Source organism: Montipora capricornis, chromosome 14, assembly GCF_036669925.1.
Source record: "Montipora capricornis isolate CH-2021 chromosome 14, ASM3666992v2, whole genome shotgun sequence".
In the NCBI taxonomy this organism is placed as follows: domain Eukaryota; kingdom Metazoa; phylum Cnidaria; class Anthozoa; order Scleractinia; family Acroporidae; genus Montipora; species Montipora capricornis.
Genome location: NC_090896.1, coordinates 43,381,700 through 43,399,199, shown reverse-complemented (window position 1 = coordinate 43,399,199; position 17,500 = coordinate 43,381,700). Strand labels below are relative to the sequence as shown.

At 40.4% G+C, this 17,500-nt stretch overlaps 1 protein-coding gene across 1 annotated transcript in view; it reads left to right on the top strand.

Moving 5' to 3' along the window:
• LOC138033732 (uncharacterized) overlaps nucleotides 1-17,500 on the top strand; it is a 31,705-nt gene that overhangs the window by 13,997 nt on the left and 208 nt on the right. The window contains exons 13-26 of the mRNA XM_068881539.1: nucleotides 719-790; nucleotides 2,885-3,118; nucleotides 3,879-4,040; nucleotides 6,034-6,195; nucleotides 7,783-7,944; nucleotides 9,210-10,747; nucleotides 11,436-12,300; nucleotides 12,492-13,118; nucleotides 14,014-14,253; nucleotides 14,486-14,677; nucleotides 15,047-15,511; nucleotides 15,822-15,986; nucleotides 16,112-16,214; nucleotides 17,061-17,500. The exon at nucleotides 17,061-17,500 is cut by the window's right edge and continues 208 nt beyond it. Coding sequence (XP_068737640.1) covers nucleotides 719-790; nucleotides 2,885-3,118; nucleotides 3,879-4,040; nucleotides 6,034-6,195; nucleotides 7,783-7,944; nucleotides 9,210-10,747; nucleotides 11,436-12,300; nucleotides 12,492-13,118; nucleotides 14,014-14,253; nucleotides 14,486-14,677; nucleotides 15,047-15,511; nucleotides 15,822-15,986; nucleotides 16,112-16,214; nucleotides 17,061-17,268 — 5,195 coding nt within the window. The 3' untranslated portion in view covers nucleotides 17,269-17,500. The remainder of the gene's footprint in view (nucleotides 1-718; nucleotides 791-2,884; nucleotides 3,119-3,878; nucleotides 4,041-6,033; nucleotides 6,196-7,782; nucleotides 7,945-9,209; nucleotides 10,748-11,435; nucleotides 12,301-12,491; nucleotides 13,119-14,013; nucleotides 14,254-14,485; nucleotides 14,678-15,046; nucleotides 15,512-15,821; nucleotides 15,987-16,111; nucleotides 16,215-17,060) is intronic.

Sequence of the window (17,500 nt, the reverse complement as noted above, 5' to 3'; positions counted from 1 at the left end):
ATATACCTCGTCCCGGGAAAGATTAAACCGTTTTAGAACAGTGCATGTTTAGTCAACATTCGTGACTGCATTCATTCCTTCGAGTAGGATGAAGTTCAACCCTTTGGAAGCATAAATGCATGAATAGAAAAACTGAAGTAACTAAAGCGTCTCGCACTCAGATTTTGTCCTCTTTCTTTTTCGTGAAAATAGACCAAATATGTAAAGAAATAACTTGATGAGAAGAAAATGAAAAACCACCCTGCATTTAATAGAGTTACTTCTATCCAAAGTTATTGCGGCCAACAGTAGCGCACTTGCTCGATTATGATTTAACATTACGACACATTGCATACACAGTAAGGATGCGCAAAAGCACTTAGCTGCTTCCATAAAATGTTTACAAAGAGAAATTTAAGCTTAACTGCATGTTCACTTCAGTTCAAGGATTTACCTCGGAAACTTGAAGACTGGTTTAATAAGAACAACCAAGAGATCCGGGGTCTCCACAAAAGCACTCTGCAACTGAGTAGCACACAAGCACTGGCGTTATGTGTGCTGTAATAAATAACTACTTATCTAGCCCTGGGAGGCTGCTGTCAGAATGTATTTTTTGCGTGTTTGTTCTTCAGTAAGCTTGAAAAATCTGTTAGTGAGCTTTGCCTCATCTTATATAACCATACATAAAGTCTAAGAAACTTGTCACTTTTTTTATTTGCTTTCATTGTTTCTTTTTCAGATGAAGAAGATTTTCACACTAGAATTCGACGATCTGCCGGACCACTGACAACAATCACTTTTGACATCGTCGGTAGGCTTCCTTAACTAAATATCTCTGTTAACATTTCACGCAAGATATAATCTCCTTCACGATACAAAAAACGGCGTTCCTTGTCTTAATGTTTGCAAACATTTCTGTTTTGTTCCTTTTGATGATAGATCCATTTGCAATCTTGCGTCAGTTCGGTTACTTCTATACAGTGGCTATTTCTTACAGCTAGCAACACCTGACACTTTTTTTCCTTGCATTTTCTCTTAATCAGTTAAGGTGCCGGGTTGATACCGGATTCCAGTAATTTGTACCTCGTTTACTCTGATAAATCAATACTACCACTCTCTATCGGCTGATACCACTATTGTGATATCATCTGATAGAGATGCCCTATTTGGGGCAGTTTTCTCGACACAGTGGATTACCATAGCTACAGTATAAGGTGCTAGAAAATGAGCTGGATGACCCCTATTTTGTAATTGCTGAACAGTGATTAGCGTGCCAAGGTCCGACATTTTGAAAATTTGAAAAAATATTCTCGGGAAGGAATTCGAAGCCATCTCAAATTTTAGACAATTTAAGGTAGGTATGAATTCATTCCTGCAAATGTTTTCAAAGTTTGGAAATATTGGATCTCGACACACTAATTACTGTTCGGCAATTACAGAATAGGGATCATCAAGCTCGCTTTTTTTTTTTTAAATAAGCATCACATAACGCTAAACGTGAGGGTATTTTTAACAGGTTGCTATGGTAACCTACTTATTATGTCGGCAAATTTTTTTTACTGGGTTGCCAGTATGGCAATCCTAGTCAGAAAATGGGTGGGATTTCTTCGTTTTCTTATTTTTCTCTTTCTTTCTTTTTTTTTTTTTCCGCGTCGGGATAAGTCTCTCCTATCACTCCCTTGTTAAGTGGTGTCTTCGTGCGTAATCTTCCAAGCGTATTTTGGTAGGATTTCAGGGAGTAGTAGAAAGGCGTAGATTTCTCTGGTTTGACACAGTACAATATTTTATTAACCTGCAATGAAGCAAATGGCGTTTTGGAGGATCTTTAAACAAAATGTACCCTTATGGAGCTAAAGAATGGAACGTAAATTGGATAAACAAGACAGGCGGTGAAAAAAAATATCTGGAATCGTAAAAGCGACGAGTAATGGACTTCGACAACAATCTGTCGCCCGTCGAGCTGTAATCAAAGTGAGCTGTAGTTTAAATATTGTACAAGTGTGGTGTTTTGTACAAGACTCAAATCAAATGGAAAATTCTTTAGTAACTTATGGGTTTAACAAAGACAGAGAAGCGTTAATATTTGAAAGAAGACAAATTTCGCCGGAATCGGGACGCGGTGAAAATGAGTAAACAAATTTGCATACGTGCGTTGAAATGTGATACGCGAGGAGACGGGAATTTTATTTCTCTGACAAATGATTTTGTCATTTTAGTGTAAAATGGAATTTATTTGGGAAGCCAACAATATTTCTTTAACTTCCTGGTTAAGCCAATTTATTGCTACGACTTGCTAGCGAAATTACATCATTTGCGTGACAATATATCCTTTTACTATAACCCAAAAACATTCAGATAGTAACAAACTTCATATTTATTAACCATTTCTTCTGCTTTTGTGCTTGTCAGCATTGTGATTTGCGATAATTCGCAAGTCTGTTTTTGTATCTCATGGATGTTCAGATTTTCAAGTAATTCGCGCTTGTTGGATATGAGACTGGTTATAGCCAACTCGGCGCTACGCGCCTCGTTGGCTATTTACCATCTCATATCCAACGCACGCTCATGGAATAATTGTCAATTATTTCTTCGATGGAAAAAGAGGTAGTATTATTTTATATCGATTTTTCCGGGACGCAATGACGAAACATGAAAAAAGTTAACCGAACTTTTTCAAGTTGCAATCCAATTCCTTCTAACATCCGTGGTCATAGACAGGCGCAAATAGTTTCTATATCCATATTAGTTAATCCGTAGGAAAACTGCCAATTTTTTTTAAGCGTTCCACTTTGCGAACACCTGTTTAGGTTCAGACCCAAATTACGTAACAGTGCCCCTTTAAGCTACAAATGCTTCCTTGAAAATTTATCATCTCCTTAGGATTAATAGTAATTTTCTGTTGTAGTACGTCTTCATGGTACCGGAGTAAATGATACCAGAGACGCCAAAATTTTGGCAGGAGTTGAGGGAATTGAAATCGCGAAAAACATCAGCAGTAATTTGAGAAAGGCAGTTGATAACGGCAGCCTTATTCTGACGGTCGATGGCACAGTCTTTCTACCTGACAAAAATTCACTGAATATCTCGGAGCCAGAACGTTCTTGTGCCTCAGGACAGAGCTACAGAGATGGATTCTGCGGTAAGCTGTGTATATTTCTGTGAAAGATGGCGCATTGTTTATGGATATCCTTCGGTTGCATTTAGCCTTTTTATCTCGGTACACAGGCTCTTAAAAGGTTACGTAAACTGAGGTGAATCTTGAACCTTAACTGATCCACGGACAACCAAAGAATTTTAAAAGAAATGCTCGGGATGGTAATTAAGGTGTAGTTGCATTACTCGAGGTTTTGGGTCCTAGAGTAACTTGGGCAATAAGGACCAATTAAAGCGCTTGTTAGACAAGCGACAGTACAATTAATGCGTGCTCTTGTAATCGTCCAATGAACCGTTCATTAAAGACTTCAATACGTGGGCAAAACAAGAGTGACTTACTTGAGTTTTACTGTCAGTCACCTATAAAGATAACCGTAGAAGTAAATCACTTAGGCGGCGGTTTAGAAAAACTTAGTTGTGACAGCACAACAAGGCTATGCAGTCATCGAGCTGTGCACATTCCAGTGAGTTGCAAAAGCGATAAAACACAACAAATGGTATAAGTTTACGTTAATTGTGGGCTAAATGCCTATATTTTTGTGATATTTCACCGTTACGAACCTTTCGGCATTACCAGACATTTGCAGACATTCCAAAAACATAAACAGTCGCACATTAGACACAGTATGTGTGGGTTAACGTTCCCAGTGGTACTCATAATCGAAGGACCTGTCGTCGTTTCTACTTTAAACATACTAATGTATATTAAACATTTATGTCTGTTTTTATTTATTTTTTTTGTAAAGTGAGCTGTTACCTGGGAACATACCTAAATAAAACCCTTGGTACATGCGCGGACTGCCCAGTTGGAACATATCAAGACCAAGTATCACAAGAAAAATGTGTCTCTTGTCCACCGAAAACCTCGACTGAACAGACCAGAACATACAACAACTCTGGCTGTATAGGTGAGTCTGACTTAGAAGAGGTGATGATGTTACTGAGGCCTTCTTAGGGGTGTACAAAAATTTGGTTTCAACGGAGTTAATAATTTAAATTAGCCACCGTACATAGATTCTAAAAGCTGACGTTTCGAGCGGTCAGTTTTAGCCCCTCGTCAGAGCGAATCGAGGAATTATGGTTTACGTGTAGTTTTTATAGTAGAGTAGGAGCTACGCCATTGGTGGTAACATGGCAACGTGAAAAATAGGAATATATTAGTTAAATGAAAAGCGTTCGTTAATACCGTGAGGATTAAGGGTGCCGATTTGGAAGATGAATTTTTGTTCCAGATTCTTGCGGCTTTCCGTCGTACCTAGATATAGTCAGCACTACAAACGTCACAAAAAGATAAGAATGACAGAATTCCATTCACCCTCACTTTCCATCCTCATAATCATGCAGTCAAAAGCATCATTCTTAGTAATTTTAAATTACTCCAAAATGATCCCGAGACTGGTAGAATCTTTTCGCAACCTCCACTTATTTCATTCAAACGCGACAAAAACGTAGGCAACTTTTTAGTTAGAAGCGCGCTCAAAACCAACGAGCAACCCGGCACTTTCAAATGCGCGCGCTCACGATGCAAAACTTGTCTTTTCATTGTTAACACTAGCAAGATATCGGGACCTAAGCGATCTGTTAAGATCAGCGATCGTTTCACATGTACCTCCGCAAATGTCATTTATTGCATAACCTGTACGTTATGCAATAAATTATACATTGGTGAGACAGGTAGACGACTAGGTGACCGATTCCGCCAACACCTTCGCGATGTTGAGAAGAATGACAAGGATGCATCTAAGCCAGTCGCTCGCCATTTTAATCTGCCTAACCACTCCAAAAAACACATGGCTATCTGCGGCCTTTCCCTACATCTAGGTACGACGGAAAGCCGCAAGAATCTAGAACAAAAATTCAACTTCCAAATCGGCACCCTTAATCCTCACAGTATTAACGAACGCTTTTCATTTAACTAATATATTCCTATTTTTCACGTTGCCATGTTACCACCAATAGCGCAGCTCCTACTCTACTATAAAAGCTACACGTAAGCCATAATTCCTCGATTCGCTCTGACGAAGTGCTAACGCTCAAAACGTCAGCTTTTAGAATCTCTGTACGGTGGCCAATTTACATTATCAACTCCGTTGATAAAACCAAATTTTTGTATACTACTTCCCCACCGACGTAGCACCACAGTTTCTTTAGAAACAACCCCCCTCTTTTCTTCTTAGGGGTGGCCTGGTGTCGCTTTGTCGCTCATTTGCGACTCTCTCTGTCGCTTGTTTTGTTAGGGACAAATGCCACTGTCACAAAGAGAATAAAGATGAATGGAAAGTGAATTGTCGCTGTCGCAAACTGTCGCGCTTTGTCTGAAAAATTCTGTCGGTTGTCGGTATATGCTTGGGCGAAGATTGTCGTCTGTTTTCGGAACCATGCTGCTTGTCGCTTCTACCCCTTGTAAGGCCTCGTTACTCGGCCAATTCACCAAACAAATAATACAACGAAAACTAGGTGAAAGGTCACACAGCCTTTTTGATTTTTCATCCTTTTAATTAAGAACAGGCAAAACATACATATTTAATAAACTAGGTCACCACTGTGCTGTGCTTTGATTCTTTCTTTTATCACCAAATAATAATGACAGGCTTTGTTTTGACTAGCTTCAATGACTGCTGAGAATTTCTCAGGTAGGGGTTCGTAGATTGACTTGCCCTTTGCGCATTTTGACAGCCCATAAGCATGTATTCGTATCTAGGAAATAGGTCAAATTTTCATTGGCTTTACCGATGCAACAGTCCACTTATACGGTATGTTTGGAAAATGAGAAAAAGATGGCAGAAATATGCAATAAAAATCCAGTCGTTGTCGTTAATAGACTTAACAAACTTTCTGTTCGTCTGGAAGAAATAAAATGTTTGCACCGTTTTAACCACGTATCTACTGTTTTAATTCTAGCTCTTTGTAAAGCTGGTTCATATTCACCAACTGGAATGGAACCGTGTTTTCCGTGCGAAAAGGGCTACTATCAAGAATTTGAGGGACAGAGCCAGTGTACAAAATGCAATGCGGATAAAACAACATCTGGCAGGGGATCTAACAGTACTATCCAGTGCAAAGGTATTGGCTTCCAAAATCGTATGACTTAAAAGTAGCTTTGTTAATATATCAGTGACAAAAGAGGTTCACCATCTGCCATCTCGAATTCAAAACAGCCGAAGATTCTAGTGCACAAAAAGCTACCACTGTCATAATTAACACTGCTCGCCATATATTACTTTAGGTAAAAGAGGAATTGAAAAGTTTATACTGGCTAAAAATTCTTATCGTCTCGGTCGTTTCGGCTACAACTGTTGCCTTCTTCAGGAAGGATAAAAAATACAAATGTTTAACGGCGTCCTGTAAGGTAATATTAAATATCTCGAAAAATTCCTCAACACATATTAGATGAAAGGTGTTGCAATTGAACCCACTGGGAACTCGGAAAAATCCTAGCCCCAGAGGGGATTCAAACCCACGACCTTCCGTGATCTAGTACGGATGCTCTAACCACTGAGCTACTGGAGACTCTATGGTGAGCAAGGGTGAGATGTGGGTATTGATTCGAGCTGCATCACGAAGCCACAGAGTCAAATATCGACTGACAGCATAGCGCATAACTGCATCGCGCAGTCACATTGAGAGCATCATTGAACGATGCGGCCAACCAACCACCAAAGTGAGCGAATGTGAGAGAATGTTTTAGCACATATTAGATAAACCCAGTGGGTTCAATTGTAACACCTTTCATCTAATATGTGTTAAAACATTCTCTCACATTCGCTCACTTTGGTGGTTGGTTGGCCGCATCGTTCAATGATACTCTCAATGTGACTGCACGATGCAGTTATGAGCTATGCTGTCAGTCGATATTTGACTCTGTGGCTTCGTGATGCAGCTCGAGTCAATACCCACATTTCACCCTTGCTCACCACAGTGGTTAGAGCATCCGTACTAGATCACGGAGGAGCGTGGGTTCGAATCCCATCTGGGGCTCGGATTTTTCCGAGTTCCCAGTGGGTTCAATTGGAACACCTTTCATCTAATATGTGTTAAAACATTCTCTCACATTCGAAAAATTCCTTGAAGTAACAAGTCGCTAGTCCCTAGAGCATTACTTATGAAATAGAACACCCATGAAATAGATTTGGAGAATGTGGAAATTGTTGACAGGCCACCGACGTGGCGACAAAGACTAGTTCTTGAAGCGTGGCATTCCGTGCGAGATAAAAGCTCTATAACTGAACACATGGCGCTGCCTAGCGTGTACAAAAACATTAACAACTTCCAGGGTCATTAGTAATGATCTAGGGACTAGCGACTTGTTACTTCAAGGAATTTTTCGAGATATTTAATATTACCTTACAGGACGCCGTTAAACATTAATTTTGCATTTTTTATCCTTGCTGAAGAAGGCAGCAGTTGTAGCCGAAACGTCCGAGACGATAAGAATTTTTAGCCAGTATAAACTTTTTAATTCCTCTTTTACCAAATGTTTAAAATGTCTGGCTACACACCGAGTATATATTACTTTATTTTGTTTAAAAAATCGAGGTATATTAGTTGTAATTTGTAATATGGTGTAAAATGATTAAACCATTTTATATCTGCACGTATTTACGTTCCTTTTAATATCCCAGGTATACTAATATTGTTTTGCCCGTTTAGTCCCCTGTGCAGCTGGCTCGTTCTCTCCAACTGGATTTGTTCCCTGCACGCTATGCAACCAACGATCGTTTCAGCCCCGTAATGAGAGTCGTTTGTGTCAGTTCTGTCCAGGAACAACTATAACAATGAAGCCTGGGTCGGAAAGTTCCCATGATTGCTTAGGTAATAATATGGTATCAGTTCTAACAAAACGGAAGTTTAAGTTTGCTAACCCTAAAACCTGTCATGTTGTCGTATGAATAATTAATTACTATCACTGATGGTTGTAATGTTTGTGTGTGCGTGGGAAAGGGAGAGAGAGGTATAGCTGCCTTCAATAGTTTCGTTGGTAATGATAAAACACTTTTCTCACCGCTGTATGTCAGACATGCATGACACTTTATTTTAATACTGAGGTGATAAGTCTATTAATGAAGAGATACCTATACTAATATCTATTAATGTTTTTGTGTTCTTGTTCTTTTCTTGATCTTTCCTGTTTTATCTTTGCTGTTCTATTTTTTTTTTTTTTCCTTTAATGATTTTGTAAAGTAACTTTTCATTTTGTTCCGTGTATTTTTAAGAAGAATATTAATAATATATAAGGAATGGTCCGCCTCAGCCAGGTTCTGGAAGGGGTTTCACGTGATCCGTGAATTGCCCCAAAAAGAGCGTGAATCGGGAAAACTGAAGAAACAGAGCCGTGATTCGTGAATAATGTTATAACGGTGACGCGTGATCCTTTACAGTCGTAGTACGTGAATCGAGATTTCGGCAGTTATAATGTCGTGAACATCAGACAACCGTAAGCGAATACATGTAATTTGTTTGTCAAGATGGTTCGAAATACAGTCAAACCTGAGTATAACGGCCCTAGCGGTCACCCTATAATTTACGGTCACCAAACAACTTCCCGACTGAAAATAGTGTCTTATATTTACTGTAAAGTTTACCTGAATACAGCGGTCACCTGTATATAAAGGACACGGTCACCCTTTAGGCTTCCCGAACCCACAATTTCATTATTATGCACCTGCATATAATGTTCACCAAACCGTGATAACGATTAGACAAGACGTTGACGTAACCTCAGGTTGCTAACGGCTACCGAAAATGCAACCATTTTAAACATCTAAAAAATTTTAAAAAGACGTGTCGATTTGCACCCAATGTGAAAACGGAATTCTGCCCATTTTATGACGTTGGCTGCCTACGTCACCCCACGTAATAATCAAAATAAGATTATTCAACTGCTCACTGAATACAGCTACAAATACGACATGTCATCACCTTAGTGCAACACATTCCTGTGACAGTTGAACAAAGTCTTAAGTGCCTTGGCTGGTCATCATTTTTTTATGTTTAGTCGACCAAGGTATAAATCAGTCGATCTATCGACTAAACGAATGCTAAAATTTATTTTATATCTGTCAATATTTTGTTTTCAGAGATCGACGAATGTGAATCAAATCCTTGTATGTACAACTCCACGTGTACAGACCTCGTTGGTGACTTCTTCTGCACCTGCCAACCTGGTTACACTGGCAAACAGTGTAAGATAAATATTGATGATTGTCAGGACCAACCTTGTCTTAACAACGGCACATGCCATGACTTCGTGAATAACTACACCTGTACATGCGCAAATGGTTATCAAGGATTTAACTGTCAAGATGACGTTGACGAGTGTGTTTCATCACTTTGCCTCAACAATGCGACTTGCCGCAATTTTGTTGGAGGATATACTTGTCTCTGCAAGCCAGGATTCACTGGAATTATGTGTGATACGGAAATTGATGAATGTGTAACGTCTCCTTGCCTGAACGAAGCGTCTTGTACAGACAAAATTAACCAGTATGAATGCATCTGTGTATCGGGTTACCGAGGTCGGGACTGCGAGGAGAACATCGATGACTGTGCATCTGATCCTTGCAAGAATGACGCTCAGTGCGCTGATGGAGTTGACAGCTATACCTGCATTTGCCCGGCAGGTTTTAATGGAACAAATTGTGAACACGAAATTGACGAGTGCATGAGTGTCGACTGCAAAAACAACGCGACCTGTCTTGACCAGGTCAATGATTTCTATTGCGTTTGTCCTCAGGGATTCACTGGAAAGACCTGTGAGGTAAACATTGATGAATGTGCTTCCAGCCCCTGCAAAAACGAGGCCAGATGTGTGGACGGAGTAAATGGATACCACTGTACTTGCAAAGATGGATTTGAAGGCCTCCACTGCGAAGTCAACATCGATGACTGCGCTTCTGACCCTTGTTCAAACAATGGCTCCTGCCACGATGGGGTAAATAATTTCACATGCATCTGCCCCTTGGGCTTCACCGGTAATACCTGCAATCTAGACATGGACTTTTGCGTCTCGATGCCGTGCTTGAATAATGCATCCTGCTTCGACGGCCTTACGTCGTTTACATGTCAGTGCTTAGATGGATTCAATGGAGACAAGTGTCAGTACAATGTTGACGATTGCCAAAATAAGCAGTGTTTTAATGGTGGTACCTGCAGTGACGGCATTGATGAGTATACTTGTCTCTGTCCTCCAGGATTCACTGGTTTCAACTGTGAAATAAACATTAATGAGTGTGCGCAGAATCCATGCCTGAACGAAGGAACCTGTACTGATCTGGTAAATGACTTCAAGTGTACCTGTAAGAGCGGTTACACGGGACGCGACTGCAGTGTTGATGTTGACGAATGCTCGAGCTCTCCGTGTCAAAATAATGGGACATGCAACGATGAAGTTGACGGCTACACTTGCGATTGTATTCATGGGTTCAGCGGACGCCGTTGTGAAGTGAATGTTGATGATTGCTTGGTACATCCATGCTTTAATGGCGCTACGTGCGTGGATGGAATAAACAGTTACTCCTGCCTCTGTCCTCCTGGTTTTAGGGGAGATCACTGTAAAACTGAAGTCAATGAGTGCGAGTCCTTGCCGTGTTTCTATGGTGGAACATGTCATGATCAGGTAAAGTTTAGGTACTAAACAAATGTACAGAAAATAATCGGACCGTGTATATGCGTGCGCTAGCAATTCAACGAAACACATATTATTTTGGTGACCTTACTTGAAACTTAACAACATGACATTTCCGAATATGAATTTTAAACTAACTGAGACAACTGACTTAGACAGTTTTCGATGGCTTGAATTCCCTTATATTTTTTTGAATCTGAAATAAACGTTCAGTAATGTATGATCCTTTTCGCACTTTTCAACTTTTAATTTGATTCACGGGGGTTTACTTTGATGTTTGGAAAGTCCTCGAAGGAACGAAAAATAACAAATTGAAACCGATTGGCTTTACTGGGCAAGAATGGTGTGAACGCCCATGCATAGCCGGAGAAAGCCGTCCCCGAACCCTTGCACTAGAAACAAAAACGGTCCCGCTATATGCAATTTGTCTACCCAAGATTATACTGTGGAAATCCAACATCCTGAGACAGCAATGTATGTGCTAAACTTGTTGCTATAACAACGAAGTTGTCTCTTTATTTTTATGATGGGACAAAATTTTTGTTTCTCTTTTACAGCATTGTGTTGCCAATTTTTTTTTTCAGCCCTTTTCTCCCTCGCAAGCAGTGAACACATATATTTACTTACGGTTCATAAACTGTTTTATCCTCAATTTATTAATTTTGTGTTTCTTTGAAAGGTCAATGGGTTCTACTGCGTCTGCCCCTTTGGTTTCAGTGGTCAGCAGTGTGAGGTCAACATTGATGACTGTCATTCAAACCCGTGTATGAACAACGGAAGATGCACTGACTTGGTTGCTAATTTCAGCTGCTCTTGTTCCGCTGGGTTCGCTGGTTCACGTTGTGAACAGCGCATAGATTACTGCAAAGACGCCAACTGCACTCGGAATGGCATCTGCGTCAATTTATTCACAGGTTTCCACTGCAACTGCAGTGCTGGCTTCTACGGAAAATATTGCGAACTAAATTTAGACGAGTGTGCAGTCGGCCCCTGCTTCAACAACGCTACCTGTCATGATGGGATCAACAGCTTTACTTGCTCTTGCCTTGAAGGATATATAGGGAGGTACTGTGAGCTTAACGTAGAGGATTGTTTCAACAACACCTGCCAGAATAACGCTACTTGTATAGACGAAGTCTCTGGCTACTCTTGCCGCTGTGCTGATGGCTTTAATGGAACATATTGCGATACAGAGATAAACGAATGTGAGTCCAACCCGTGTGAGAACAACAGCACCTGCGTGGATGAGACCCCCGGTTACAGGTGCATGTGCTCCAGAAAGTATATCGGAAGGAACTGCGAGAACCTCAGCGATGTCTGCTCATCGTCACCTTGCGAAAATGGAGGCACTTGTCTGGGTGATAACTCTACAGGGACCTTCAATTGCTCCTGTAAGGCTGGATTCACTGGGGAAACCTGTGACGTAAACATTGATGACTGTGCTTCAGGTCCCTGTACCATGCCCAATGCTTACTGTGTCGATCAGATAGATGGATACAAATGCGTGTGCTACCCCTCACACACTGGAGATAACTGTGAAATCTGTATGTAGCAATGTTAAATTGTGATTTACGAGAAAATGGAATTAGTCGCTAACAGCCTTTTAGTTTATTACTCCCTGTAATATCTCCCACTCCCGTTTACATACAGCTAGATCTAATTGCTTTTCCGCCTGCTAATTTGAAGTAGTGAAAGAATATTTTAATTACATCTCTATTGTTTTCATTCTTCGTAGTTCTTGGCAGCAACTTTGATCTGATTTTCAAGGCCCAGACTACCGATGACATGGTGCTACTTTCAGACCGCCAGAGCATCCCGAACATGAGATCCTTTACCATCGCTTTCTTTGTCCGTGCAGAGTTCGCGCACACATCGGGAATAATCTTTAGTTACAGTGTGCCAAACATGCATGAGGACGTGATAATACTCTCCTACACGGCGTCCCAAGTTCACATTGAGATCAAACATGAAATCGTAAGAGTAGACTTCAGATTAGCAGACGGTCTCTGGCATTTTTTGGGTGTCGTATGGAGCGGACAGAACGGAACTGTTACCGTATACATTGATGGAATAGTGAAAAAAATGGCAAGTGACATACTTACGAATGGCGTTGTTGCTGGAGGTGGGTGGATTGTCCTTGGTCAGCGGTATCTTGCAGGCGATAGCAAGACTGTGCTATCAAAAGCTTTTGTCGGTACTCTGCATCAATTCAACATTTGGAATGTGCCAGCAATGGAATTCCACATGTGGAATGCTGCTCATAATTGTACTTGGGCTGTCTCTGGTAGTGTTAGATCATGGAGCAGTTTCATTCAAGGAATTAAAGGAAAAGTGGAGAAGAGATTTAAGACTCAATGCAAAGGTAAGTAAGAACGGCAGTGGTGCTCAGTCAGTGACTTAGCACCAACAACAACGACAACGACAATGGCAACAACAACAACAACGAAAACGACAACAGCAACAACGACAACAACAACAGCAGCCACAACAACAGCCACCATAACAACAACGTAAACGACAATTACGAAAACGACAACGACAACAACAACAAAAACATCGACAACAACAACAACAACAACAACGGGAACTTTATTAATTTAATTCACAAATATTACAACAAGCTCGAGCCCGCATGTAGCTTATTGTAGCTATTGTGTGCTTCAGGATCGTGTAAGAGTTCTTCCTTGATCGCCTTTTGAATGCCTTTCTACAATGAGATCAGATCTTTCATGTGATGGACATATAAACACTCCAATGTATTGCTCGTTTCTAGCTTCTTCGATGCGAAATGCGCCCTAAATGCTCTCAGTGAATACCTAAGCGTTTCTCGTGAGATCGTGATATGTGCGAAACATAAAGCTTCTTACAAACTGAGCTCAGAAAGCCACTGTCAAGATTAAAGTCCCTACTATTCATAAAGGCCAGAATAAATCTTGCAGGTTATCCAGCCATCTACACATTTTGAAGTATGTGATTAATATGAAGAGTCTTGGCACAAAATTTTCATTTAGCCGCCAAATAATTAAATAGAAAGGCTAATTATAACCACATTTTGCTACCGTGTTTGGTCTGGTTGCAGCCAAAGAAATGTGCACGACCAACTGCTCTCACTTCCTTCACTGTGAGTCTCGTCAAAGTTTTTACTTCTGCACCTGTCAAGCTTTGTCTTGGCACAAAATTTTCATTTAGCCGCCAAATAATTAAATAGAAAGGCTAATTATGTCCACCTTTTGCTAACGTGTTTGGTCTGGTTGCAGCCAAAGAAATGTGCACGACCAACTGCTCTCACTTCCTTTACTGTGAGTCTCGTGAAGGTTTTTACTTCTGCACCTGTCAAGCTGGATTCACAGGATTCCATTGCAACATTAATATTGATGACTGTAGCTGGGAACCCTGTGTCAATGGAAGCTGTGTGGATGGTGTCAACCGGTATGACTGTGTCTGCAACGAAGGTTACTGGGGAAAGTTCTGTCAAAAAAGGATTGACAACGAAAAGGGTAGGTAGCAGTTGCAGAAATCCAAGGTTTGCAGATTGTGATGTAAAGCCACAATATAGTTATGTACAAGCAGCAGTCATTTCTCTGAACCATAGATCATTCTACAGATTAAGCGTACCCGGAAACGTACATGGGAAAACGATGTCTCTTGTTTTTGTTAATTGTACAATCGATGTGTTAACTTTTGCTTTGTATTCGTCGGGGCCTTAAGTCTTCTTTATTGACTTTGCAGAATGCCGGAAGCTTCCAGAACCCAAGAATGGGAAAAAGGCTTGCCGAAAGGTATCAGGTAGCCACCTGTGTACTTTGACATGCAATGAGGGCGACGCATTTACCACTACGGCAATAACTGAGTTTACCTGCGGTCCTGACACTGACTGGAACTGGAATGGCATCGAAAACCCCGACATACCTGCATGTTCGAGTAAGATGCACCTCTACATCATGTTATTTTTCTTGAACCATTCAAATGTCATTAGATCAAGGAAGTAAATTTGTTTAAGGTTCTCCACCAGCACTTCTGTCATGTTGAAAACCGTCTCATTTGTAAATGCTATCGACGTTGGTTAACAATCATGATCAACGTTGAGGGTGTCTCATCCAGGTGCATGTTCTTTGATAGTGTTGTGTGTAGGTGATCATGTCAAGGTTTCTATCAAACGCCTTTAACGAACGAGGTAACACATTATGCAATGTTGTTGACCAGCGCCCAGACACGCGTCGACGTGGTATATATTTTTATCTTTCTTTTGTCGATCAAATGTATTAATATACTTTATTATGATTTTTGCAGAAATTGGCTTACCGAATGAAATCCAACATCACGTCTCAGTATCGTTCCCCGAGGTTCGGTGTGGTCAACTGAATGGATTACGCGCCTCAATCGAGGAGGAAGTTGACCAAACGCTTTCAACAATTCCAGGATGCGTTAACGATAATGCTTGCAAGATAACAAACGTCTTGGTTCCCGAATGTGGCTGGACGAGCAATCAGAAAAGGCGGAGATCAGTGGGTAGTACGAAAAAAGTCCTCTTTTCGTTATCAGTCAAGCCATCGGCGGCTGCTTCACTGCCAGACGATATTGAGGAGACGAGTGAAGCTATTCTGTTTCAGATGCAGTATGTAGTCTCGACGGGAAAGTTTAGCATTAACTTCAATGGTATTAACAGCACTGCAGACAAATCCTCGTTTGAGCATCTCTCATCTAATATCACTTGCAGTCCTGGCTTTGTTTCAAGAAATGACGAAACGACGTGTGGTAAGATCATTGACCTTTTTTTCATAGGTTAAAGGAACTTCACAAGCGAAAAGAACGTTACTGTTGGTGCTTATATTACTGGCTTCATCCCAGTTCAATGTCACTTTGGCTTTCGTGACACTTTCTGAGAAAGTTACGTCGTAGTGCTGCATTTCAAATTGAAAATCTAATTTTTTGTCAGTCAAGGTAGTGCATCAGACTAAAATGAGTATCTCACTGAAATTTTACGATGGAGCCAGACTGAAGCTAGTCACGCTTATTTTCCTATTATTAGTCTTTCGGTATTGAATACTGTTTAAATTTTCTATAGTTGCTTGTCCCGTTGGAACGTTCCATCAGTTGTCTCCTTCAAGCTGTATATCGTGTTCCCGGGGCAACTATCAGGACGAGGAGGGGCAGCTAAGCTGCAAACCATGTGGCAAGGGACACACAACCTCTGCTGGAGGCGCAAGTTCAATAACACTCTGCGACTTAGGTAAGAATTATATCCATTCGTGAAAAGAGAAAACACAAAGTCCAAAACGTAAGGAAAGTTTTTTTCATATTAGTTATTATGCTTTCGTTAGACGTTAAACTTGTTGTCTTGATTTATGCTAACAGCTGCCACAGAAAATATACCCGAAGACACCTTGCCTCTCAAGATAATCATACCAACATCAGTAGCTGTTGCCGCTGCTATCTTTGGACTTTTCACTTTCTGCAGGTACGTTATTATACGGGAAGAAAATATATAGATTGAATAATGGAACATTGGTTAACGGCTAGCATCAGTGGGAGTAAACTCAAATCTCAATCTGAAATCTTTAACACACTAAAAATTCATCAGATGATCACAATGTAAATAAATTGCAATAATTCCTAATAACAATAAGCACGCACCTAAAAAGTATCTTCAGTAAAAATACCACTCAATTTACACAAAACTAGACCTGTTTTCCATGAATGCCGTGTGTATAACATTTAACTAAAATGAAGGTTTAATCATTGGTTAAATAGATCTAGAGATTTCACTTGTCTGCGACTGCCGGGTAGACTGTTCCAGAGCATTGCACCTCTATATATAGCTAAAGCCCCTTTTTAGGTAGTTGGTTCTGGGTAAGGGGACACTTAATTTGTTTGTAGAGTCCCTTAAAACATATCCTGACGCATCCCGCTCTGTGAACATAGAGGATAAGTAGTCGGGAACCATATCATTAAGAGCTTTGAACACCATTAAAGTTACTTGAATTTGACGCTTGGGAAATCAGGTCTTTCCATCCAAGTCGTTGTAACAAGTACCCAGCGCCAGCATCATAGGGAGAGGAAGTCAAAATGCGAGCAGCCCGATTCTGAAAACTATTTTCGGAGAGCGTTTTCCCGCAATTCCCCCTGACAACATATACACATACGCCTTGCAACAAATTACAGGTAATCTTTACCTACGGTCATTATTGTTGTAATTACTATTTACAGAATTACGTCTTAAATTCATTATTGCCTTTTAAAAACGCACATAGTTCGTATCAGCTAAACGTTTATGATTTTTTTCACATTTTACTTCCTTTTGAAGGGTCTATCACACAAGCCGTTCAAAGAGAGCTATTGCACCTTCACCTCGCAAAAGAAGTCATGACAACGAAGGGTTCGAAACTTTCCATTTGGAAAATCAGAAGAAAGAAATTCATCCAGGGAATAGACTCAAGGAAACAAGTTTTTGTGACGTTTCAGACTTACCTAAACATCTCGATGCTGAAAATGTGTATGTGGTCTCAAAGTAAATATTTAACTGCCAGTACAACAAACGAGGTGTATTTCTTACCTTCGGGCTTTCCTCTGTAGAAAATAGAAAGCTTTGAAAATATGACGTTGTGTTATTTTCTTTCTGATTGCTCGCATACATCTAGTCTTCCCTCTTTGACATCGTCGGCAAAAAAAAAAACAACGCTCAAATGCCATAGAGGTCAACACAGTCCTTAAAAACGATTTTATGCCTTTTTGTTTTCATTTATA